This window comes from Serinus canaria, chromosome 15, assembly GCF_022539315.1.
Source record: "Serinus canaria isolate serCan28SL12 chromosome 15, serCan2020, whole genome shotgun sequence".
Taxonomy (NCBI): Eukaryota; Metazoa; Chordata; class Aves; order Passeriformes; family Fringillidae; genus Serinus; species Serinus canaria.
The window spans coordinates 7,232,149-7,257,548 of record NC_066329.1 but is presented as its reverse complement, the minus strand read 5'-3'; the positions used below and the strand labels follow the sequence as shown (position 1 = coordinate 7,257,548).

At 46.1% G+C, this 25,400-nt stretch overlaps 1 protein-coding gene across 2 annotated transcripts in view; it reads right to left on the bottom strand.

Annotated features, from left to right (window-relative positions):
• The window catches only part of LOC108962385 (uncharacterized), a 32,237-nt gene extending 6,837 nt beyond the window's left edge, over positions 1-25,400 (bottom strand). The window contains exons 1-5 of one of the 2 annotated variants that reach the window (XM_018916570.3): positions 24,773-25,400; positions 6,013-7,007; positions 1,921-1,972; positions 1,718-1,820; positions 387-550 (exon numbers count right to left, since the gene is read on the bottom strand). In XM_018916570.3, coding sequence (XP_018772115.3) covers positions 387-550; positions 1,718-1,820; positions 1,921-1,972; positions 6,013-6,974 — 1,281 coding nt within the window. In that variant the 5' untranslated portion in view covers positions 6,975-7,007; positions 24,773-25,400. Of the gene's footprint in view, positions 1-386; positions 551-1,717; positions 1,821-1,920; positions 1,973-6,012; positions 7,008-20,022; positions 20,342-24,772 lie in introns of those variants that run through there. The other variant, XM_018916571.3, reaches the window with a different exon arrangement.

Sequence of the window (25,400 nt, the reverse complement as noted above, 5' to 3'; positions counted from 1 at the left end):
TTAATTTTCACATCAGCTTGGTGAGACACTTTCTGCCAAGCTGAGGAGCTCAGTAACTTCCCTGATCACCTGGAGTGGTGGGCAGGGGTAGGTCTGACTCTCAGGTCTTGCAGTTGCTACATTTTAATGGAACATCAGCTTTGCCAATTAACATTTCTGCAGGTTGGTCCTACTGTCTGCTAGCAAACATCTCCATTATTTGCTGGCAGGGTTCTGCATTTGCTCTTCTACTTCATTTGATGGCAGCTCAGCTTGAGGGGAAGGAGAACTGCCTGGGTCAGTCCCTGCCTTTCTAGAAAATGGGTATTAGGCAAAAATGGACAGGTGTGACAAGTGCTGCCCAAGAGGGACATCCTGCAGCCTGCTAGAGATGCTGGGGGATGTACCTGTATCCTGTAGGTGGTAAAGCTCAGCCCACTGGTCCCAGGTCCAGCAGAAATGATAAACACTTCATCACTCCCTGTCTCAGTGGTCACTGCAGAGATGGAGGAGGGCACATCTGGGTCAGTGTCCTGAGGAGACCGTTCTGTGCTGCCTCTGCAGGAAGTGACTGAGAAAGGAAGAAAATCAATAAAGATTGCTTGCAAGAGTCCAAGACATCTGTTTCCAGCTCCTCCCTCCCTCACCAGACAATCTAGAACAGCCTTTGGCTGGCTGTTGCACCAGCCAGAACAAAATTCAAGTCAACAGTTTGCTCTCCTGAAACTGCAAGCTTTTAAAAACAAAACAAAAGAGGAGAAACGCCCTTGGGTCTGCTTTCTAATAAAAACACCCATGAACTGAAATTCCTTCTGTTAAACACATGAGGTTGTGCTGCAGATCAGAAACTTACAAACTCGCTCAACTCATTATTTGTTTTTATTTACTCACCCCTGCTGATATTGGGAGCTGTAGTTTTTGGTTAAACCCCAGTGAATCTGCTCCTACAGGCACTGCCATGGAGGGGGATGTGTGTCTGCATGTGTCCCCAAGGCCTGTCACCTGGTCCAGGCAAGGAGAACTCTGCCTACAACCTCCTCAAGAAGGAGATGGGAATCTGCCATGGCTGGGAGTACAGAATGAGCTTTTTGTGGAGGTACCCTTGTGAGAGTTGAGTGTGCAGTGGCTGATGGCTCACTGGGAAAGTGATGGGGTGTCACAACACAGCACAAGTTCCTCCCTGCTGGCCTCCACTAACCAAAGGGGGCACTGGGACAGTTCATGTGTTGTGACGCAAACTTGCAGCACGTGCCATTCTCTGCAGCTTGGCTTGGATGCTTTTTCCTGGAAGGGCGCTGTGAGGTAAATGCCACCCAAAGCACCTCCATCCATACAGACCCACAGAAACAGGGAGCTCTGGGAGCTGGAGCTGGCCAAAGACAACCTGAGCATTGTAAAAACCATCCTTTCTGGACAAAGTTGGGCCCAGGGCAGGTGCATCTCTTCCCCAGCTGGTGGGTCTGTGTAGGCTGTTTGTAGCAGCCTGAACCCACCCCGTTTGCTCTGCTAACCCGGAGTCTCTGCAGTGCCATGTGCTGGGACAGCTTGTGCTGCGCTTCCACGAGCTCCTTGCCAGGGGAATTACCCTACCAGGGAGGGGGAGCAGCAAGGGACAGTGCCCACAACAAAGCCTTTCTGCCGAGGAGCAGCTCTCCAGCTGTGCCCGGGCTGCAGGGAAGGAAGGACCTGATGGAGTGGCCCGGGGCTGGGGCTGCCCTGGCCCACGCCCCGCACTCACCCGCCTGCTCCCGGCTCACAGAGTGGTTGTTGTTTTCATTCTCCCGGCTTGGCACCACCAGCTGGAGCTCATTGATATCGACAGTGGAGTTCTGGATCCTGTTCTACAACTCAGAACATGCCCCAGTAAACATCGTCAGATAAACAGTGCAACAGCCAATATGAAAGAGAGAAAGAGAAATTGCTGAAGCCATCAGCACTAACCTCCTGGTCACTGCAAGCGTTGGATGAGCTCCTTTTGGGGCACCTTCTCTGCCTGGAAAGGAGAGACAGCAACAACAACAACAAGCCCTCGAGTGAGTTAAAGATCCACAGCAGGAAAGTTCTGGGCTCTGCTCATCCTGCGAGGGGAACCCAGCAGGATATGAGCATCCAAAATACTTGCCAAGACTCAAGGCAGCAAGGCCTGTAAACAAGGGGAGAAAATGATATGCTCATGTGGTGGAAAGTCAGCTGAAGAAGAGAAGAAGCTGTCATCTTCTTCCTCTGCTCGCTGCAAAAGCAGGAGCAGAGCTCAGACCTGTGCCAAGTCCCACCAGGCTCCCCCCTGGCAGCTGCTCTTTCACATCAGTGACTGAACAGCAGGACTGAGATCCTTCAGTCTGGGCAGTGACATCCCTCTGCTCCTGCTAGACAGAATATTTCATCTGCATAGCTAGCACTGCACTCTGGGTTATATTTAGCAAGCAGAGAGCATCAGATGCTGCTCACTTGTGTGACTGTTTCAGCAAAAGGCAGTGCTGTGGCAGATGATGATGGGATGAACGTGCCTCTTGGCTGAAGGGAGACACATGCATGTTCTTAGCCATTTTTTTCACATTTTTACTAAAACTGAGATTACAAAACAACTAGTGTTATAAACTTTTGGATGAATAAAGAGATCACAAAGAAAGGCTGGCACTGGTGGACCTGATAATGACTGAAACAAGTGTAATCTGTGCCCAATGGTTCTCCAGGGGAGAGGGCAGACTCAGGGGAGCATTAAGCACTGACTGAGGGGATGCAGCCCAGGTGATTGCAAAGGCAAATCCTCACCCCAGGTGATGGATGGGCAGCAGGCAGTGACTGGCAGGGCAGCTTGGGTGGGGAGAGATGGCAACATTGATGGAGTCACTGCACACCCAAGGGTTGGGAGGCTATGCAGACCTAAAGTGCAGCTGCAATTCATGGGTTGCAACCACACAGCAAAAGTTTGTCCCTGCATGGGACAGGATTAAAATAAAATAAGATGGACGTATCTGTTGTTCCTGGGGCTTGGGAAAGAAAATAAAAAATCCCCCATTACTCGAGCCAGGCTTCATGGCCAAAAGTAATTAGAATTATTGGCCAACTAACAACTGAAGCTTTCATTCCCTCCCCAAGTAGAAAACAAAAGCTGCAGTGTGGCAGAGACTTGGAGTTTCCCCAGAGAGCTTTGCCCTGCTCAATGCAATGAGCCTGAGCAGATACTGCTGATGACTTGGTGCACTGGAGTGGCAGCGGGTGCCAAGCCCATCCCAGGCCATTTCTACTCCTGGCAAGGCTGAGCCTGCTACTTTTAGCTAAGCAAGAGCAGCAGATAGAAATGGGGGAAAAAAAATCAACAGCTGAACCTGGTACCAGAGGAATAAATAAAGTATGAAGAGAAAAGAAAGTTGAAGGCAAGTTTACAAGGCCAAGAGCTCCCAGGTTCCTCTTGGCATCCTCTGCAGTGCCCAGTCCAGCCAGGGCAGTGTCCCTGTGCCTCAGGGGACTGGTCCCAGTTCTGAGTGAGCTGCACTGGTAAAGCAGCATCATCTCCCCTCTGCCCACCCCGTGCCACCCTGACACTTTCTGCAGAGAGGACAGACTGTGGCTAATACACATTTGACACCTCGTTTCAAGCCCCTATTTAGGACAAGAAGCATAAAATAGAGCTTGATGGGCTCAATCTGAAAGAAGTTTAATGCTTAGTGCTTAATGGCCTCAGCAGTCTTATTCTGAGCTGCATTAAAAACCCACAGCTGCCAGTTGTAGGCAAGCTCCAGCCAGTGCCAGTGGTTCTGGGGCCAGAGACCAGTGCCCCTGCAGCAGTTAGCACAGTAAGAGAGAGAAAAGGCTCTTCCAGTGCAGCAAGGTGAGTAACTCAGCACAGGTCATGGCATCACTTCCACCTGGTCTCACTTAAGTGCTCTGAGTCTGATAAAAAATAGAGTGGTGTAATCAAGGCTTCCCAGAACAGCATCCAGGGAATACAGGAGGCTGGGATAGTAAGCACCCTGTTAAGAGGCTAAAGGAGTAGGCTATTATATATTTGACTATTTATATTCAGTCAATAGCTGGCTGAGGTATAGATAACTTCTTAAAAAAAAAAATAAAATAGTTGTATAGCAATGAAGAGGCATAAATGCCAGACTTGAAAGATGCAAACCTAATCCTGTGCCATAGGGACCCCTGTAGGATGTGTTCCCAGCCACCAGAACACACAAACATTGCTGTGTGGGGCCGAAGCCTGTGGACTGTTTTTTCTGTCGGTCAGCAAGAGCAGAACATTATTTTGTAAACATCTAACCAGCAGAAAGCCAAACTGTGAATGTGAGCAGCATGGCCTGGCTTTCTAAACAGGCTTTGCAGAGGAAACCTCAGCCAGTGGAGCCTCAGATTGCTGGTGCACTTTTTGGGTTGAATAATACTCTGTTCATGGATCATTACAGTGAAATTAAATAGGGTATTGGAGCAAGAACAGCCTACTGAACATGTGTATCAGCCCAGGCTGCTGCCATAGCAAAGGGAGCCTGTTTCTGTCTCTTTTGGAGATTGGCAAGGGTATAAAAATAAAATATTTGGTATCTGGAAGACATTTTCCACCAGACTTTTTCCTTTAGAGCTAGCAAAAAATTGTGGTCTAAATTAGTGCTCTGCGAGCTCTTTAAAAACAAAAAGGTTAGTTAAATGTAGTGCATGCAAATTTAACTCTTACAGCTACAGAAAGCTGAGACCCTTAAAGCAGGAACTTCTATATGTACAGAACAGAGATGATATTTAAGCTTCACCACTGTGCCCATGTTCTCTGGTGCCCAGTGTGGCTGGCCTGCATTTTGTGTTTATTCTGCCAGAGCTAAAATGCAGCCTCCATCAGGACAAGGAAAACCAGATTGCTCTGCAAGCCAGCCCCAGTGTCTGGGTGTCTGGGCAATGCTGAGACTCTGGGGTTGGAGGATTCACACTGGATGAGGCAGAGGATGCAGGAAGGGAGAAACCAGAGCAGCTGCCTGATGGCTCTGGGAAATGAACACTCTGCCAACACCCAGCCCAGAGTGGAGCCCTGCAAGGGGCACTCTTTGTTTCACCTGATGTTTTCAGGGAAGTCAAATCATTTGGAAAACGGTGTTTATTTTGACAAAAACCTGGGGAGAATGGGCTCTGTTTTGAATTTGTTGGAAGGGAGAGAAGTAAATCACGGTTTCTACAAAAATGTTTTCACTAGGGAGTTAGAAAAATGCAAACATATGCTGGGGGGCGGAGAAGTGTTCCTTGGATAGATATAGAGGAAAGAAATACATAAAGGAAAAGCAATTGACTAGAGAGGCTGCTTGTGTAACTGTTAGCATTTAACTAGTTAGCATCAGGACCTGGAAATCCACAACCCAGCCTGGCCGTCAGCTCATTTGACTGGATTGTTTTGGATTGCATTTGGGAACAATGAGAGCTACTGCAGCATGGCTCTGGGCTCTTCCCCAGCATCAAAGGGATGTGCAGATGACTTCCCAACACACTGAATGCATTGGATTTAGAATTTCTGCACAGTCTCTTGGATAAAATATGCTACAGATGGGAAAATATTTTTAAATCTTAATTCTATGTGGTAATACTTTGGTTATTATTTACTTTTCTGCAGAGTGCTAGTGATGGTTAGAGCCAAACTGGGATCTCTGTGAAAAGATGAAGTGACTGTCAGCTCAGAGTGCTCAGGAGACTCAGGGAAGGGTGATCTTTCTCTGCTGATTTTGTCCATCAGCCAAAAGCTGAGATTCAAAGGCACCACTGCCATTGAAACACAAAAATGCCCAGGAATGTCCTGACTATTCCGGTATTTCTGCAGGAAAAAGAAAATAAATCTGAGATACAAGAGTTGTAGAAAGAAAAAGGAGGCTGAGGGGCCTGGGGCAGGAGCAGTGAGGGGCATTGACCCCCTCTGTACCCACTTCAGCACATTTGGAGGACAGCAGGAGTCAGCAGAGCAAAGGAAAGGTCACTCTTCTCTGGAAATGGAACTCTTTTCTGGCCAGTTCCCTGTGGATGATCTCACATGCTTCCAAGGCTCGGGCACCACCTTACCTGCAAGCTACGCAGAGGGCAGAGAGCAGAGCAAGAGCAAAGACAACAATCCCAGTTGCCATTGCCAGCAGCACCGTGCCTTCCTTCCTCTCGTGCCGCACAGCCCCCACGGGGCCGGGCTCACTGATGTTCCTGTACTCGAACAGCATGGCAAAGCCTCGGCCCCGGTCCGTGGTGGTGATCAGCTCCATGATCACCTCCACCATTTCCAGAGATGAACCAAACACCATGGTCTTGTTTACAGGGGAATTTGGGCCGCAGAAGCGAGAGGAGAACGTGATGAGGTCGGAAACGTACAAGACATCGTGGGGACAGACATCCCCTGCTGCCTGAGGGCTGGAGGAGATTTCCATGGGCACTGCTGTTGAGGGAAGAGTCCAGCTCTCTGCTGGGACTTCATCTCTCTCACCAGCAGCTAGGTGGGCAAGCAACACCTTCCCTTCCACATCCTCTCCTGTTTCCAGGCCACTGGTGTTTTGCCTCTGCACTGAGGCACTACCAGCCATGGGGAATGGCAGCTCCTCGGGCTGAGCCTTGGTAATTGCTTTGGGTTCCTTCATCTGCTTCCACTGGTTTTCTTCAGATGCTTGTTTGGCTTCATTTTTTTTTGAGATGGTTCCTGGAAGTTCATCCAGGTGACCAGCAAGGTCCTTTGACTGGTCTCCAGTGCTGCCCAGGTTCTCAGCCACCTTCAACGTCGAGCTCTGGAGAGAGGGTTTTGTGGTGTGGACAGCAAAGCCCAGGTTTTCCTCAAGAGAAGGCATGTCCTTACTTTCTGTGGTAGCAGAGGCTGAAAAGCCATCCCAGGGGGTTGGAGTTTCACTAGAGCTCTCAAAAATGTCAAAGTCAAATATTTCCAAGATGAGATGGGTCCTCATGGGAATGAAAAACTGCCAGACGCAGTGTGTCCCTGGGTAGTAGTTGTTTGGGAAACCTGGTGACAAAATCAGGCCTCTTTCCATGGATTCCACCACTGCACCACAGGAGTAATACACCTGGGAAATAAAACAGAGACTCTTACACCTTGCCATGGATTACACCCAGGATTCAGTCTGCCAGAGCAATGGAAGGTCCAGCTCTTTTCTTTCCCTTCAGAGACTGGTTTAAGATACCCCCAAGACAGGGAGATTCATTAATCCTGTGCAAGTCTCAGCTCCTACTTTTGTGGAGCATCAATCTAATATGGGAAGCCACTCTTAGAGACTATGGAAGTGTATATTGGATGGTCAACCTCCAAGAGAAATATAACCCACGTAAGTAATTCACATAATTCTCACTTCCTACTACTGATAATTTGTGCTGTTGGCAAACATACAACTTTTTGACCACACAAATATGTTGCCCTAAACAGTTGGTTGTGTGAGAAAAACCTTAAGAAGCTAAAGGAAAAATGTGTCACAGCGTTTAAAACTCTGTGTTATTTTCATTACAAAAACATTTTCATGTAAAAAAAGAACCTTTGCATTGATGATCACCCATGATTCATCCAACCAACTCATCTTCTGTTTCAAGGGCATTCAGCCTTATTTACTTCAGTAAAATGTAGCTGCTTTTGATTGGGCAAATTGTCTCTTTTTCAAGTGCAAAGCCTCTCAAAATAGTGACAGCAGATATCAGCTCTCACCAGTAAACCAGCAACCAACATGAATTTTACATAACAGAGTGACAGTTCCATGTAAATCTGCTATTTCTGCCTTCTCCACAAATAGCCTCCAGCCTCCCAGGAGGAAGGAAGTCCATAAATGGTGGCCATAAAAACCACTGTTCTGTGCTTTTCTAAAGGTGCATGAGGCTGCTTTTGCACATCATATTTACAGCTACCTTCTCCCAAAGCCACTCTCAGAACCTTTTTTCAAGATTCTTTCATAAATTTGCAGAGCACAGAGCCCAGTCTGTGCCTCAGGCAATTGTTTTTGAAAAGGGAAAGAAAAAAAAAACCCAGAAGTGCTTAGGTCACAAGCCTGGTCTAGGAGCATGGGTTTACGAGCATTAATTGGAAAAGAAAGGGAATGCTTTGGGTTTGGTGTGGTTTTTTTATTGGAAATGATTGGTTGTCTTGGTCTGTTATCTATTTAAACACAAAGGAACTTGGCAGTAGAACAAACGAAGCTTATGAAGTCCATATAAAGCCACAAAGATCAAAATACTCCAGATTTTTTTTCTCTTGGTCCCTCCCCTTGGCTCATATTGAAATGGAAAGAAAAAAAAATGCAATGCCAAATGTTAAAAGCTCCTAAATAGAAACAAAAAGCCAGACCTGTTCTACGAGGCACATCATTTGTTTTCCAGCAGGTGCTGCTCATATTCTGGGGGATTTCAGGGTGGATACAGGATGGCCACAGAAAAGGACCAAAACAGTAATGTGGGTGGAAACTGTGTTCTGTATTCAACTTGGAATCCAATATTTGACTTGTAAAAGTGTCATCTAAATCAAAGCCCATGTTAATTATAGTGGAATAAACTACAGGCTGCTCATTTAAAGCACCTGGGCTGGATTATGGCTGGAAGTCTCAAGTGGAAAAGAAACCACATTCGTTGCCACACACATATTATTCTCTGTCTAATGCCTTAGGAGACCCACATGTAAAACCAAAACATATTAATAGAAATGTACTGATCTTTTCTCCAGGAGACAAAATGTTGGGGCTCAGTCTGTATTAGTTAATTCATTGTAAAAATCCAGGGGAAACAAGCAAAACTTTATGTCAATTTAAGAGGCTACAGGTCCTAACAGTTAGATCAATTTACTAATTCCCATCAGAATTATAGACACAGTTGTTGCCACTTGGATTTTACTGATTTCCAGTGAATATGCTCCTCTTTCCTCAGGGAGAGGATGCCTCTTCCATTTGGAAGAAGAATAGAGGGATTTTCTGTTCCTTCTCTTGTTTTCCTTCCCTTCATCCCAGCCTATCAGTGCAGTCTTGCCCTTGTTCCACACAGATCTTCTGAGCTCACTTTTAAACAAGCATTTGCATAGCAAGAAACAGTAAACACCACCAACTTTTGCACTAAAATAAGTGCCCAGTTTAGGAGGCAGAATGTGCACCAGCACTCCTGCTCTCGCAGGGTGGCACTCCTGGATGTGGGAGGATCACAGATTGGCTCAAACCTCCTTAAATTAGCAGTGATTGAGGGTGGAGATTTTGCTTTGGGGAAGATGTGAACTGATCCAGTTGCCTTTTTTCAGACCCTGAGAAGGCGCTTGGAGGCGTTCACAGCCCCTCCTCTACTACCAGGAGCCCCAGCCACCAGATCAGAGGGTCCTGTGCTGAATGGGGAAGTGCATCCCCCCCAGATCCCTCGCCCCCACCCTCAGGATAAGCTCCCTTTCCTGCCTTCCCTTTGCTCAGATCTGTCAAACTGTCATCATCTGAGGAGGAATATCTTGCACATTCTGTGTACACCCAAGGAGTCTCAGAAGGTGCCTCTTGAGCCACCAGCTGGCTACAATAAAAGCCCCAAGAGCTGCCCTGCACCCCCAAATCTGGGCAGAGACAAACTGCAATGTGTGAATTCCAGAAATAGGGCTGGAAGGTTGTGGCAGTGGGGGAATTGTTAATTTATTATGGCTTGTGAGACCAAAAAGATTCAAGACTTGCTCTGAGATCAGGGAAAAAAAATCCACAAGGGACAGGAAACGCAAGATAGATCTGAGGGAACGGGAGGGGGAAGGATTTCTGATTAGTTTATAATCCCCAACTGACTGAATGACAAAATGGTTTTGTTCATTTGAATCACCCATTATGAACCCTGAGTTTTGCCAATTAGACACAGATGTTCCCTTCTGCTGCAAGCTACAGACTCGTGGGCTTTTGACAGATGCGTGCAAAAAAAAATTGGCACATTTTGAATCTTTGCAAATGATAGGTTGTTGTCTTTTTAAAAACAACACTTGATATATGCCCCCACCAATTAGGTGAATTATGAGCAGGGAGAACCAGATTACCAGTCCTGTTTGTCTGCTTTCCTCTCTGGCCAGAGATTCCAAATGTTTCCAACAGTTGTGTCTCCAGTCCATCGTGGTCAGAGAAATCCTATCTGCTCTCTGTACTGGGGGAACTGGGGAACTGCATTTAGTGTGTTTAGAAGTGACTCAAATCTCAGCTACTGCTGCTCAGCCATAAACACAATGGTTGGCTATTTCAGAACATGCCAAGATGTTGCATTTCCCCCTTTGACACTACACAGACCTTTCAAAAGCTTAAATCTTGTGCCATTACTAAAAAATGCCCCATTGTCATGTACTGACCTCCTCCTGTGCTGGTGTTTGGACTGAGAAGTTAAAACTGACATCAGCTTTGAGCTATTCACGATACACACGTGTAAGGAGTTATGGGGCACCAGGAAACACAGGGCTAAGGAGTACAAGGAGGACCTTGTGGCTGTCCCCCCCCCAAGGTGACAGTGGTGCTCTGGTGGTGCTGAGAATGCCCTGCTGCCCCTCTGAGGAGCACATCTGCAGCAAACCCATGTGTGATGCAGTTGTAGGGAGGTTTTCTTACACATGAAGTTGTGCTGGGCTGGAACAGATGTGGCCAGAAGTGACTGCAGGACACTGCTCAGGAATCTCAGTGCAGACACCAGATCTGAGCTGCTTCCTGAGGAGCACCAGCTCCCAAAGGCAGAGGAGCCCCTGCTGTGTTATTCAGGGTGCAGCACAAAGCCAGAGTGTCCCTGCTTCAAACTGGATTCTGTGCATCAAAGAGCTCTTAAGAAGTAGGAGGCACTGATGAGAAGCAGAATTCCCATGCATAAAAAGGAGAAAATTATTGTTTTGGCCAGATGGGATTTTACCATAAGGCCCACCCAAGAATATGCACTGGGAAGAGTAGTTATCATCATCTGATATATAATAAAACTCTTAACTCTGCTCTCCACTCACACAACACCTACAAATGTAGGCCTGGAGCCTCTGCATTCTTCCTGTAGGAACATTGTCAGGGGATCAATACATTCACTCTCTACAAGATTAATTTAGTTTAACAATATAATTATCACCCTTTAGTCACAATTACTGCCAAAGAAGGCACGAGGCTAGAGCAGGACCAGAGGCAGGCTCAGAAGGAAGCTCCTCACTCTGCCAGGACAGGATAAGTTCTTGCAGCAGCTCAGAGCAACCTCATGCTCAAAGCCTGCAGAGGTCACACAAAAAGCCATGAATGGCAAGTTGTGGCAGGCTCTAGCTGGCCCCCAGCCTCTTCAGTGATGGGTACCAGCCTCTGCCTGACCCACAGGGAGCAGGCATGGCTTGGGGTCTCAGGCTTCCCTGTCCTGCCTCCAGCAGGGAAGTGCTGCTGGCCCGAGGTGATGCTGTGACAGAGAAGGTGACCATGGCCATGTGGCTCAGCCTGGAAAGATGCAAGCCCTGCTGAAGAGAAGTGGAAACAAAGAGATGCAAGGCCCTGGGCAGGGAAATCCTCAGCCCATTTGTGTTCTTAGATTTTGCTTCTCTTTCTCCACTTGTGTTAATGCTGGTTATGAGGAGCTGCTGGTTGCAGCATCCTAGAGGACACTGCCTCACTTGCATCCCAGAGACTGTTTATTCTTAAAGTGTATTTATTTCAAAGAAGGGGAAGGAGAACATCCTGTCTTGATGTTTGATATTCCTCTGTGAGCACCATCTCAGATTCTCTGGCTTGGGACTTACTCAGTGTAGCTTGTTTTCTTTTATAAAATACCCAAGGAATAGCAAGTTCTTGGGGTGCACACCCTGAGTCAAAGCTCAGCAAAGGGAACTGGAGACACACAGCTGAGCCACTGAATTTCCACTACATCCTTGGGGCCAAAACACTCACCTCAGAGAGGGACCCAGCTGCAGGCTTGCAAGGAAATGATGTGCAAAGTTCATAACCCACTTTGCCCTCATTAATGCTTTATGCACATCTCAACTTCTGTGCATTTCTCACATGTATTTCGAGTTTCAGGCAGATTTAAAAATGTCACTTCCACTTCTTTTTAGAAACAAGCGTAGGAATAATCCACTATATTTCAAACTGACTGAACATTAAGAAGTGCTGCATTTATTAGTCTTTTCAAGCACAGATGTGTATTAACTCCTTATCCAAGTAAAAGGGCTTTTTGGTCTTTGCTTAAAAGGAAAAAACTAGTACTGGAGTAAGGTGAGGATAGAAGCTTTTCATGCAGACCCTTTAAAAACTCATTCTGAAGAGAGGATATTTGGTTATGATCCCATGATTTGAATCAGAAGATTATTTTATGTTTTGTCCCTTCCTGTAAAATAGCCCCACTATTTAAACACTTCTAAGAGTAGAAAAGAAAGAACTCCTCTACAGGTAGATTTTTTTGCTTAATTTAAAAATCAAAATCCACTGCACATCCTAGAGCCAGAACAGGACATGGGCAGTGCATGGGCATCCCCCAGCAGCCTTATCTGGTCAGCCTACAGCTGATTCCACAGAAGCCACAGGGGTAAGCAAATAGTTTCTGCACAGAGATGGATGCAGCCTTAGAATCCAAGATTGTTCAGCCTGGATGATTAAATTTAGCCATCTGAGTTCAACAGAGCATCAGTGGGATGAAAATCCAGCAAGCTTTATTTGGGATAACTCACCCTCCAAAATTAAAAACATCTTATGTGCACACATGCACACACACGTGGGCTTCTTTCAAAGAGCTGGAAATGCTTCAAGGCTCCTTCACCAGCCCCTTCACATTTATCCTGCCCAAGGGACCTCTTAAAAACTCTGGCTACACCAACAGCTTTGCACAGAGGGAGAGGTGTGGCATCCCAGCTACTTCTCCCCTCCAAACATGGGAAGTTCACTCCAAGTTAAAGATCACTCGGGCTCCTGAGGACATTTGAACAGAGCCAGCCACCTGGGATGAAATATGAAGTGGCCCAAACATTCAGCCAGAGCAGAGAGAAAATGCTAAACTTGGGGTTTTAAAAAGAAAATGAGAAGGAAAAAGGGAAAGTTGTCATTCCACAATCCCAGCTTACAAGGGAAAAAGAAAATAAAGACAAGTCTTTACTTGCTGACATGGCTGGAACTCCCTGCAAAGCTACCAGAAATACAATTCTTGTGGTTCCCAGCAAAAGCCCCAAGTTTTCCTCTCACAGTATTTCCAAGCTAGGGAAGTCTGAGCTTTTTGGATGCTCATCAAATACAGGATCTGAGGAAAGACTATCCCAAGAGTGAGACAGAAAACTCCAGTCTGTTGGTTTAAGAAGTGACCACATTTCCTTCACTAGCTGACTGATCTAGAGATCAAAGCTGGTAGGACCTTTCCAAGCACAGGACAAAGTTAATCAGAGACTTTGGAAAACTAGTGCTCTATTTAGTTTTGCATTTTCAGCTCATCATTGCATGCAAGGTTTATTTTCTCCCATTAGAATGAGCTAGATACAGCTGCAGCACATCTAACCTATTTTTCCCACCTGGCAGCACCAGAGTTCCTAGAAATGCCTTGGAATCATCACTTCCCTCCCTGCCAAATTGCCTTTGCTGTTTGAAGCATGAGGCAACAGCAAAAGGAGACTCTCTCATCCCACATTAGGGCAGCTCTTCAAGAGTCTCTGGATGGTTGAAAGTAGCAGAGTTAGCACAAGCAGATCAGACATGGCATTGACAGAGCACAACAAAAATTGCTGACACTTTGCTTGGTTATTAGCTTCTCCTGTCTCCTTTTTTTAGTCTTTATTTGTAATTATTTTTTCAGCTTGATCTCCAAAAGAGTTTCTATCAATTTTGAGAGTACCCTGCTTGCTGAGGGGTCTTGCCCTCCCAACACAAACCCACCTCCTGCACACATGTATGTTCTCCTTGTTCCTGAACCCATTCACACAACCAAGCTCTGAACAGGGCTCAGTGTGGGACTCAAGCTGGGCTGAGCATACATTTGCTTTTAATACATTTATGGTACCAGAGTGCCATCCTACATTTTAATACATTTATGGTACCAGAGCAGTTGCACTCATGTTTTTAAGCAAGGATCTAATACTTCTTTAAATGAGTGCAACCTGCTGGATTTAAGCAAAACCAAACCCACATTTTTTAACAGATGCTCTGTTATTTTAGTGGTGGGCAGCAGCAGTTCCACCACATGAAAGTGATTATGGATGTGACATTTCCACTCTGCAAATCCCATTTTCAGGAAATGGACTTGTCTTGTATTTCTTCTTGGCACACATCAGGCAGCTTCACAGGGCCCTGTTTTCACATTTATGTCTGAGTTTTATACTGGTTTTAATAATTTGCAGGACATTTGAAGAGAACAAATATGCAGGTAGGAAGGAAAGGAGGCTGTGAAAGCCTCCTACTGAAGGAGACAAGGAAAACAAAAATACTGCTAGAAGAGTAGGGGAGGGAAGCAGGAATGCAGTTCAGCAATTAGAGCAAAGAATGCAAAGTCTGAATGAGACTTGAGGACTTGGAGGCCCAAATTTGCCTCAGACTGCAGACATGCTATTCTCTCTTATTCCTCCCATATGTGACTCTGCTGCAGCTCAAGCATCACAAGAAGATTGCTGGGAAGGCACTGCTTTATTTCACTGGAGAACAGGCAACCTTCTCCTCACTTCCCACCTAAAAAAGAATAATCAGGGGGGAAGGAATGTTTTCATACCCTTGGATGGAGGCAAATAAGCTCTGCTGGGATGGCAAGAGGCTGGCAGGGCTCAGGGTACCCTCACCTGCTGTAGGTCTCCAGGGCCAGCTCCCAGAGCCTGCCTGTGGATGCAGCATTCCCTGCAGCAGCTTTCCAAACCGTTAGGCAGGCATGGCCACAACAAATCCCTGGGAATCAAAGCAGCTGCAGAAGTGGCAGGAGAAGGTCAGTGATCTCATTAGAGCCAGGAGGCCAGGGCCCCCAGCCACAGCGAGGTCCCAGCTCCACAGCTGCAGCGTGTTTTGATACCTGGCTCTGGCAGATTGCATAACTGCACCATGAGGTCACCATCCCTCCTCCTTGATCCTCGCTCCGAGCAGGAGGTGGGGAAAAGGAAAATCACAAGAAAACAAACACGGGCACCCCGACAACCACCAGGCACTGTGGAGAACAACAGCCCTCCTCATTTAACTCCAGAGATGCTCGTTCCCAAACAACAAAAAAATGCTTGTTCCCAGGGACACAAGCAGGGGCTGTTTTGTGAACAATCACCCATGGACCAACCCAGCTTTCCATAGCATGGTCAGCAGTACATGCACTCTGAGCATACATTGACATTTCGTGCTCGCCTTCAGAGCATGCAGAGCAAAGGCAGCAGAATGCTCTGCTGCTTTTGGGAGGTTCTGGTGAGAAGGAAAACCAGTTCATCCTCATTAGGCCAGAGATGCCAACCTACACTGTAGTTATGAGCAGTGGGCAGATTTTTCTGCAGCAGCCACAGACCTTTCTGAGTATCTGCTGCAAGATTCCTATATTAGATGAGGAACATCCAGCCCTGGGCGCAAGGAATGCTGGCTAATTTAGCTCGTTTCCTTCTGCAGGCAGAAGCCAGAGTTGTTTCCTACAGAGCAAGAGTTAGAGATGGTCTTAAGAGCCCTCTGGAAGAGAATGTCCCCCTCTCAGCAAAGGTGGGGCTGCAGGAGGCTCATTGCTAGCTCAGCTACATAAGGGCTCAGAGGTGAAACCTCAGAACACTGAAAAGAATTCTTGTTCTCTTCCACCACATCACAAACAGGGAGAAGTTTCAGTTCTCCCCTTTCAATTCTCTAGTTAGGATGGAGTTGGATTCACCTACAAGCTCTCTTACAAGTTACAGCTATGATCTATATTTTTAGAGCTAGAAATGCTTATGATGAATAGTTTTTCTCTGGGCTTGGCAGCTCATGGGTACATTTGCTACCTGTCAGGTTCTCAGACTGAAGTTACCATTACAGGAGCAGTCCTAGCATTCACTGATTACTCAATAGTTGCTGCATGTCACCGTGCAGACATGCTTATGAAGTGAATAAAATGTTGGTAGACTGTGAAATACAGATAGAAGTGCTCTGGAAGAGACCTAGGCCAAGGCACAGGACATTTTCTTTCTTTAATTTCATTTACATTTTCTTTAATTTCATTTACATTTTCTTTAATTTCATTTACATTACAATATTAATTTAATTCTTCTCTTTTCAGTCTGAAAGGACAAAAGCCAGATTGTTTTACTATCAAATTATTTGAAAAATCTATTTAAAATATGCAAATTCAGTGCTTGGAAAGACCCACTTGACTAGGCAGTGCTCCCTTGGGGACTGTAACCATTACACCCATAAAGCAGAACTATTTTAAGCAGAAACCTTTCATAAATTTATTGTGCTATCCTCCTGCAACAAATGTGATCCGTGTCCCTAGGAGAGCAGTCTGAACATTGGCTTTCCCTTTCCATCACAACATCAGCTTTTGTGCCCAAGGCAGCATACAACATATCTGACACAACATCCACCAGGGAATGCTGGAATTCCCAGCCTTTTCTTGTGGACCTTTCAGACTAATCCTTGCAGGGTGGGGGGAACAAAGCTAACTCTTGTGACTGGACACTCACTAAACAAATAGAGATTCTCCAACAAAGTTGCAAGATGCCCTATCAAATAAGATCCTTCATCTACACAAAGCTGCTATCCATGTTCTAGTTTGTTGGGTTCCTTTTTCAGAAAATACCCTCATTCAAACATACAAAAAAATGTAAAGCCTTAGAAAGAGAAACAAAGGCATCATTTAGAGTGTCTCCTCAGGCAAATAATCCTGAATATGATGGGACCATGGTAAATAAAAGTAAGGCAGTGTAATGAAGAGTTCAAGATGCCATGGCCATTTGCTTCAGGGCTTTAATAGGTCACATAGGTCTATTCTCTACTGGAGCAAGTTCTCATTAACAAAGTGTACACAACACACCATAGAAAAATTAATAGTAAATGATAGGGTTGGTGGGAACTGGCAGGGGTGATGGCACAATTTCCAGAAGATCAATCTGGTTTTCATTTTCTATAAATTGAGCAGTTTAGAGCAGCTCAAATTAAAGAGTAGAAAACATGGTCAGATTGTTTTCTACTGCTTGGTAACCAGATGGAATATATAACAAAATAAAAGCTATAGTCCTGCAGCAAAAGTTTATTTGTGGAGTTCAGTATAAAAATTGAACACCCTTGAACAAGTTATGTATATCCATAGGAATCTGTAAAATGAATGTTCCCAAATTAACTTCATATATATCACCTCCCAAATACATGGGGGAGATACAAATAATGAAATCCATATGCACCTTAGGTGCCCAGAACTGCTTTGTTTCATTTTGAAAGGACAAGAAACAGGAGAAAGGAGAATTGAAAGGCAATCCCAGGCAAAATTTGCTGACCGTTTCTTGGGAAATAAACTTGGATTTTTAAAAGGAAATAAAACACACTCATGTACATGTAAACTGGCCTGGCAAAAGAAGAGCTGTTAGTGCTTGGGCTTCCAGCTTCATGACCTTATTGTTTCATTCAGACACTTCAGATGTTTCACATGCTGGAAGCCTATTGTACAAACACACGGAGAAGGAAACATTCCATATGTTGGAATGTTTCCAACATATGAGAATGCCAAACCTGCAAATATTCTGTGTCACCATTACTGCTGCAGAGCTGTTACCCAGCCTTTTGGGAACCAGGTTGTTGTGCCACTAAATGTCACTAGCAGGTGGGAGGGCTTGTGCAGAGGACATGGGTAGTGATCTTTCAAATGCAAGCAAAGAAAAACCTTCTCCCTTTCATGTAAGCTTTTTAGCTGGGCTTCCACATGAGCCACTGCTGCAGCTGGAGCTGGAGCATCCAGGGCTCTGCTATGGTCTGAGTGCTCACCCTTACTTTTGGATGGTACACAAACAGCAGCACTTCTCTCCACCTTGTTCTCCCAGGATTAGTCTCCTCCCCTGCACTCTGGAAAGGGAAATTTCCAAGACTCTGTTTTTGCCAGGATTCCAGAGAGCAGGATGCTTGTAAATTTTACTTTATTGCTTACACATAAGGAGAGACCATGAGGGCACAGCAGGGAGGGTTGGGAGAAAGCTGAAAAAATTATCACAGATACTGCAGACCAAGGAAAAACTTTGCCTGGGTTTGTTGTTACAGGGTCCCAACCAGTGAGCAGTTTGTTTTCCTAAATAAATCTGCTTTGCAGACATCCTTTCTTCTTCCCATTCAAGTTCCAACCAGGAAACCTGGAATAAGTTACTGTTGATTTTAGAGGCAAATCAAAGTGTTCAGCCTGCTAAGGCTGCATTTAAAGTTAGTCTTGATGAGCAACTCCTTGGGGCCCTCGTATTCAAATAGTGAGGGCTCAGAATTACCTGAAGTGCCCACCCATGCAGATCTGGAGCACAGGAGGAAGTCAAGGGCATGGGCAGCCAGGCTTTGAGCCTCAGTGCTACCAGGAAAGGCTTCACATTTTCAGTCAAAAATCCCTTTTATAAAAACCTCAGTCTCTAAACAGTGGAATATTTACTAACCAAGACCAGGACAGAGATGGACTTAAGTAGTATAAAAGGATTAGATCTCCCACTGCTAATCCCAAATGAAGCACAGTACAGAGCAAGCACACTGTCCTTGGAAAGGCTGAATGACCAACTTCCTGGCATTTGGAGCAGGCTGGACTTTTAGAGGCATGTACCCAGGAATCTGTCATTATTGGCCTCCCTGGCACCTGAACCTAGCTAAGTCCTGCTACACCTTCACAGAATAAAGAAATATAAATACTTCAAAAACAGATCAGTAAGAGGTGGGTGAACTTCCAAAATCCCCTCCTAAGAGCTGACAGTAGTTCTGAATGGAGGCTTGTGGCAGGCCATTTTGTTGAGCTCATTTGGTGTAGAAACCTGGCTGCTAATATAAAGAAATAAGAGGAGTAAAACACAGGATGAAAATGAGATAGTGTAGCAGGTTATGGCTTGCATGTGAAAAATTGCTTTTGTTTTGCCACTTTGAACACCACCCACCCCTGCTTTCTATTGAAGCATAATGGTACTGCCTGTACTCCCCCAGGACCAAGGATTTCACTTAGTTTAATAGTTTCTGTAATTAGATATTTGTGAAACTCTGAAATGCTCTGATGAAAGGTACTGTAAAAGTATTAGCAACTCTTCCACCATGAAAGGGCTCCACCCAAACCCAAATACAGATGTTGTCCTCAATGCACATCATTACTAATCCAAGCCAGCAGTACTTATGGCCTGATTTAAATCCTCCTGAAGTCTCAGATGACTTCTGTGAGCTCCAGTAGGGCTCCAAGAACTCTAGAAAGGAAATACAGGCAAATTAGCCTTCGCTCTTCTCAGAATTGGAACCTCCTTTCCATTGGCAATGACATGAGCAAGGATATTCAAAATGAGCCATGGGGCCATTTGCTGCTGAGAGCCTGTAAGAGGAATGATAATGTTTAACACTGAGTTTGAAACCAAGGCTGACAGTCAGGCTTCTCCCTACCGCTGTGAAGTTGTTACACATATTAATGCAAGTCCCAACAGTGCCCTGTCCCTGCTCCACCCTTCTCCTGCCATGAATTTGTACAAGAGGATGAGTTTTCTATTTAGTACTTCCCATACTCAAGCAAGTATCTAAGCACCAGGCTGAATATTCATCATTTATAGCTCTGGGACATCAGTCAAAGGACAGTGTGTAATGGCAAGAACTGCTGTACCAGACCTGGTCTAGCTACACTACTGCTGGGGAGCCACTGTCTGGCACAAAATATGCCACGAGTTCCTTTTCTTTTTAATGAAGAAAGGGAGGCAGGAAGCAAGAGACCTGAATATTTGACTATGATTCCTGGTCTGTCACACAAAAAGCAGAGGTGAGAATAGTAATTATTGGTTACCACAGGAAAGTTTGTTTGCTGGGTCTTTGCAAAGCAGTGCAACAGGATTGTTTGCTCCAACCTCTTAGATAGTAAGGAAGAAAAAATTATTTCAGCTTTTTCACCCCAAGGATGGTTGGTATCTCTACCAGCACTACAGTCTTTTAGCTCCTTCTGCACAAAGATTACCCACATAATTCCAGAAATCTTCTGCCACTGCCTTGTTTCTCTTACCTTGGCTGCTGCTTCCATTGCTGGCCTTGGTGAAAGAGAGAATTATGGTTCAGCTCTACAAAGAGAGAATCCCCTGTGCTGTGCAGGACTTGAGGCCAGCCTTGTCCATCTTCTCAGCTTTCAGCTCCTCCAGTGCTTCCGTAATTAGAATTATCAGGACTAAAACACTGCGGACATTATTGCTGCTTAGCGTGAAGCTAACAAGCGAGCCCCAGATTTATAACACTCTGGCCAGACAGAATTAAAAAAGAGTTACAAATCATTGCCCAGTTCCAGGGATATGTACTCCAGGATCTCCTTTTGCCAGAGACTCCACGTGAACTTTAGCCTCTAGGAGAAATCCGCCTGCAATTTTCTAATTTAAATACCAGTCAGACCAGTGGCGGGATGTAAACTAACATGCATGAAAAATAAGGGTTCAATGACCCAAATCAATTATGTTTTAAGGGCACTGCTCTGGACTCAGTAGGAAATATTTTAAACAGGAAAAAGAACTAAATAGGATCATTCATTGAACTGACTTGGAAATGAGGCAGAAATTTGGTAAATAGGAAATCCAATGCAAGCCAGCTTTATGAACCAAATTTAGTGGATTAAAAAAACCCAGCAAAACAACAACAAAAAAGAAAAACCAAACCAAAGTCAGAAAAAAAATGAACCAAAACAACAAAAAAACCCAAGTCCAGATAATTTTTAGACTCGTGTTTCATGCTCCTGGGTACTAAAGAGAACAGTGTAATAAAACAAAGCAATTCTCACGCCTTCCTTGAGCCCAGGCAGTTTAACACTGTTTACTTCCAGACATTAAAAAAAAAAAAACAAAACCAAAAAGTGGTTTATAGAAACCCTGGAACTGCATCTTTATTAAAATACAACAATCTGCAGGTCTTCTGTACAAAGAAAAATTTATAATTTAAAGAAAAAACAGCTTCTGAAGTTCAGAACCAGCCACTGTGACTGGATTTTTAAAGCACATACACAGAGGCTAGGGAGAAACAGCTCTACTGCTCCAGAATATATGAAGATAGCTGCTCCCCAAACTGGCCAAACATCCAAAGTCTGTGCACGGTAAACATCTGATCTGCCAAGATACATTGTAAACACAATAGGATGCAGTTATGGCAATTAATCAAGATACAAAGAAAACAGGAAAGACCTATCATTTCTCTGCTCCTCAAGCACAAAGTACTTTCACAAACAGTGAAGAGATTAATAGATATTAAGTCTACTGCCAACAAAACTTTCAGGTTCTTTGAAGGTGCCTAATTTGTCTCGACTGGCTTTATTTCTTGAGACAGAAATACAGCCTGGTGTGCATACTCAGTGCTTTACAGTGAGAAATAAAGCAAAAGCTACCTGGACCTAAAAATCCCAATAAAGTGTTACTAAAATAACCAGCACACCTGGCAGCTGCTGGGATTGGAACCAGATGTGCAGTACATCTGGTAAAGAATGGGACTGCTGCTAACAAACACTGAGCTGTTTGAGGGATATACTTTTCCAGTCCAGCAAGGGTCCAGAAAGACAGCAAAAGTTACTTATTTTGCCCCTACTTTTCTCAAGGCAGATGCTGACCACTGACAGACCTATTGTGTGCCAATTTAAAACATTTGAGACCTTCCCTATCCTCCTGCCCCAATCAGAAGTGCATATTTTGCTGCTCCAGTTGCATAATTTACTGATTCAGCTGCATGCTTGGTTGATCTGGTAGGAGACTAGTACAGTAGTTGAGATTCTGGATACATTGCCAACTGTGCAGCGTGCTTTGTTGATCAGGGCTGTAGAATTTAATAGCTGAAATTTCATACACTTTACTAATCAGGCCACATTCTTTGCTAATTGAGGTGCATATTTTAGTAGTTGATTTTTTTTTTAATCTTTCACTGATCTTGGGAAGGATCCTGCTCCCTCTGAAACCAGCAGGAATTTTGCCATAGTTCTTGCTGGGTAAAGGACTAAGACTTTCACTAGAGGGTCTAGGATTGCTAAGATTTCTTCTCTTAAACAGAACAAGAAAGGCTTGATTTTTTTCTTTAAGCCAGCAAGTGAACAGAAGAATACCATTTGAAGGATGGCACTGGCATAGAGAACTCCTCCACAGGGATTTGATTAAACAGATAATATTTAATGGACATACAGAGACATAATTTTGACTGTGTTACTCTTTCATCAGGCTTACATTCTTCCTTCAGGATAAACAAGCCGCTTATCTGCACATCTTGTTCCATTTGATACAGACACGCAGGAGGAAACATCATGCACCTTATCTTCACATTTTCTTTCATTTGATCTAACTCCTACTTTTAAATTGCTGGAGTACTTGGTGAAGGATTCCAGAGAGAGCTCTACTTTGCCACAAAACACATTGAAAGCATCCATGCTACCTCACGGCATCACAAATTTCCTCAGCTCTTACTGGCAGAGACCACCTTCCTGGATGAAAAGAACAATTCAGTTCCCTGTACCTCATTCAGACCTTGCCCTTGCCAAGGGAGTTTCTGTTATGTGTTTACATTAACTCAAAGCCAGAAGACAAAAAATTTCTCATAAATCGTTGAATGCCTTTTTCCAACTGATAAATTGAACTACATTTGAACCACTAACTTAGAGTGGGATGTATATTTCTTTACTAGCATAGCAACACTATCAGTGTAGCCAAAAAGATAAAAATAGTGACGCCTACGCAGCTCAGTGCAGTCCTTGATGAGTGAAGAGCAAGTGCAACTTACTCCAAGAAATAATAAAAACAGGGAGCAAGAGGTGTACACACACATCTGTTTGGACACAGAATTCCCTGTCACATTGAGGAAGACAAGCAACAGAAAATGCTTTTCATTCTGCAAAAGGAATTGTCCAGTATGTTAAGAGCCTATAAACAACGTGATCAAAAGAATAATTGACACAGCAAGAAGTCAAGTTGGGGAAAGCAGGCAGGAGACTGCTGCTTCTTCATTGAGGAGGCATTTTCTTTTCTGTAGTGCTGTTGGTCAATACTTTAGTTCAGTTACTGCCTGGTGTGAAATCAAAGACTCCTGATTTCAGAGTCAGAGAACAATTGAAGTTGACTAGGAAACATTAGAGAAAAATTAGCAAAAATTAGAGAGTTTGCTGATGCATTTACTGTCCCACCATTGCCTTTCACCCCCAAATGCACAGCACACAGCCAGTACTTGCTCCTCACAACTGTACAGGCAAAGGCAGAAGAGAAGCAGCACAGGAAGGATGCAATAATTCAGGGAAGCAAGCAAGCTATGTAGTTTAATAAGAGAGGTATGCAACTGGATAAGGGTAAGCTTGCATTCTGCAATGCAATCCTGACTTGAAAGAGAAACAAAATACCAAGCCCCACAACCATACAATTCAATAAATCTTGGTAAAGTTAGTATTTCAGAGCCAGAAATGTGGCTTAATTAAATTCTCACTGTAGCTATCTTCACTAGGATACCAAAGTGAGATAAAACATCTTCATTTCAACCACAGTCATCGCTGTGTGCTTGTGAGCTGTAGCAGGGAATTACTTTATCAGGCAGAATTATAATGCTGTTTGCCACCAAAGAAAGCAACCCCACACCTTTTATTTCTTTATATATACATATATATGTAGCAAGACATAAATGAATGGAATAATATTTTCTTATACTCTAGTGGCTCGTGTTTTATAAAATTGAGAATCTCTGCTAGAGATGTCAAACCGTGGTTCCATCAGGGTCCATAGGAAAAGTCCCACTCCCTTTAGTGGGACCAGGACTGCTCATCCTTCCCAAATCTCAGAGCGACTGCTCTGCAGCTGCTCCTGGTTGTGGGGCGCTCCGTGTTTCCTCCTCTCCCTTTCCACCGCAGCTCGGGAGCCGCTCTCTCAGCTCCCCGTGCCCACTTGCTCTCAGCTCTGCCCGGATCCCTGCCCTGGGAGCTGTACCTGTCACTTGCAGAGTTTACCTGCTCCCCCTGCTACAGCCGAGGTGCACAAGAGCGGTGACAGGAAAACTACACGAGGTATTTGGTTTGGACTCCCCAAGCCCGGCTGTGCCCGTGGCAGGGATGCCTTTGGGCAAGGGTTCTCATTTCTGCTGGGAATCCGTAGTCACTGGGCTTTCGCCGGATTTCGGGTCCGGCTGTACCGAAGCGGTGGGGCTGATCCGGAGTCCCGGAGCATCCCGTCTCGCGGTGCCTCTCGCACTCCGAGGCGAGTCCCCGGCCAGCCCCACACCCCGAACACCGAGAGACAGGGGCCGAAGGGACCCGCAGCCGCCCCCGCCGCGGCCGCCCCGCTGCATCCCTCCTGCCGGTGCCGGCGGCGCATCCCTGGTCCCGGGAACACCGGCGCACCCCTCACCCGGGCTGCCGGCAGCTCTGCTGCACCCCTCGCCCCGGGACTGCCGGTCCCTCCCCTCCTCTCGGCGGGGCTCCCGGGGGCTCTCCCTCCCCGTCGGGCTCGCTGCTGCCGCGCTGCCCTGCCCGGTGCGGGCGGGGGCCGGTGCCGCCGGTGCCGGGGGTTACCTTGGCTCCCGCCCCGCCGAGGCAGAGCGCCGCGGCCGCCGCCAGGACGAGCCCCGCGCCGGGGCCGCTGCGGAGCATGGCGCGCCGTGCCGAGCCGTGCCGAGCCGTGCCGCGCCGCGCTCAGCCAGCGCAGCTGCCGCGCCGAGCCGTGCCCCGAGCGGCGCCGCTGACAGCGACCCCCCGAGCCCGGCCTCCCCGCCCCTCGCCCCCTCCCCCGGCCGCTCCCGGCCCCTGCCCTCCCCCGGGGGGTCACCTGCGGCGCGGAGCTCGGCGGGGAGCGGGCGGAGAGCGGGCTGGGGGGGCAGCGGGGGTAGCCCGGTCCGAGCAGCCCTCCCCGGGGTGCTGTATCCTCGGCGGGCTCGGGAACCGCCGGGCTGGAGGCAGCTCAGCCCCTGCGAGCAGCGGCGGGAGCGGATTCTGCGGGAAAAGTTTCTCCTCGGGGCCGTGGGAGATGGAGGGGCTGCGGTGCAGGCACTGGAGAGGGCGGCTGCCCTGGGCAGCGCATCCGGCCGCTGCTCCAGTCCCCTGCCCAGTCAGGGGAGTGAAGGGACAGAGGAATGGGAAACGGGACAAGGGCTCAGTCTTTCCTAGCTAAAAGCAGCCCGGCTTCATCTGAGCACGAAGCAAGGAACGGGAAAGGAATATTCACGAGAATCCTGAGGAGCCCAAAGCACAGGACCTACACAAAAACCAGGAGTCAGGGTACAGCAGCCACTTAATATTTCTGAGCGTGATGGGAGGGCAAGGGACACTACTTGCTTCTGATGCAGCTTTCTGGTTTACTCTCTCCTGTACCCCATTGACTCATCCTGCAGTGAGTGTCAGACAACAATTTAATCAATGGGAAAAAATGGATAACACCTTCAGTTGGTGTCCAAATG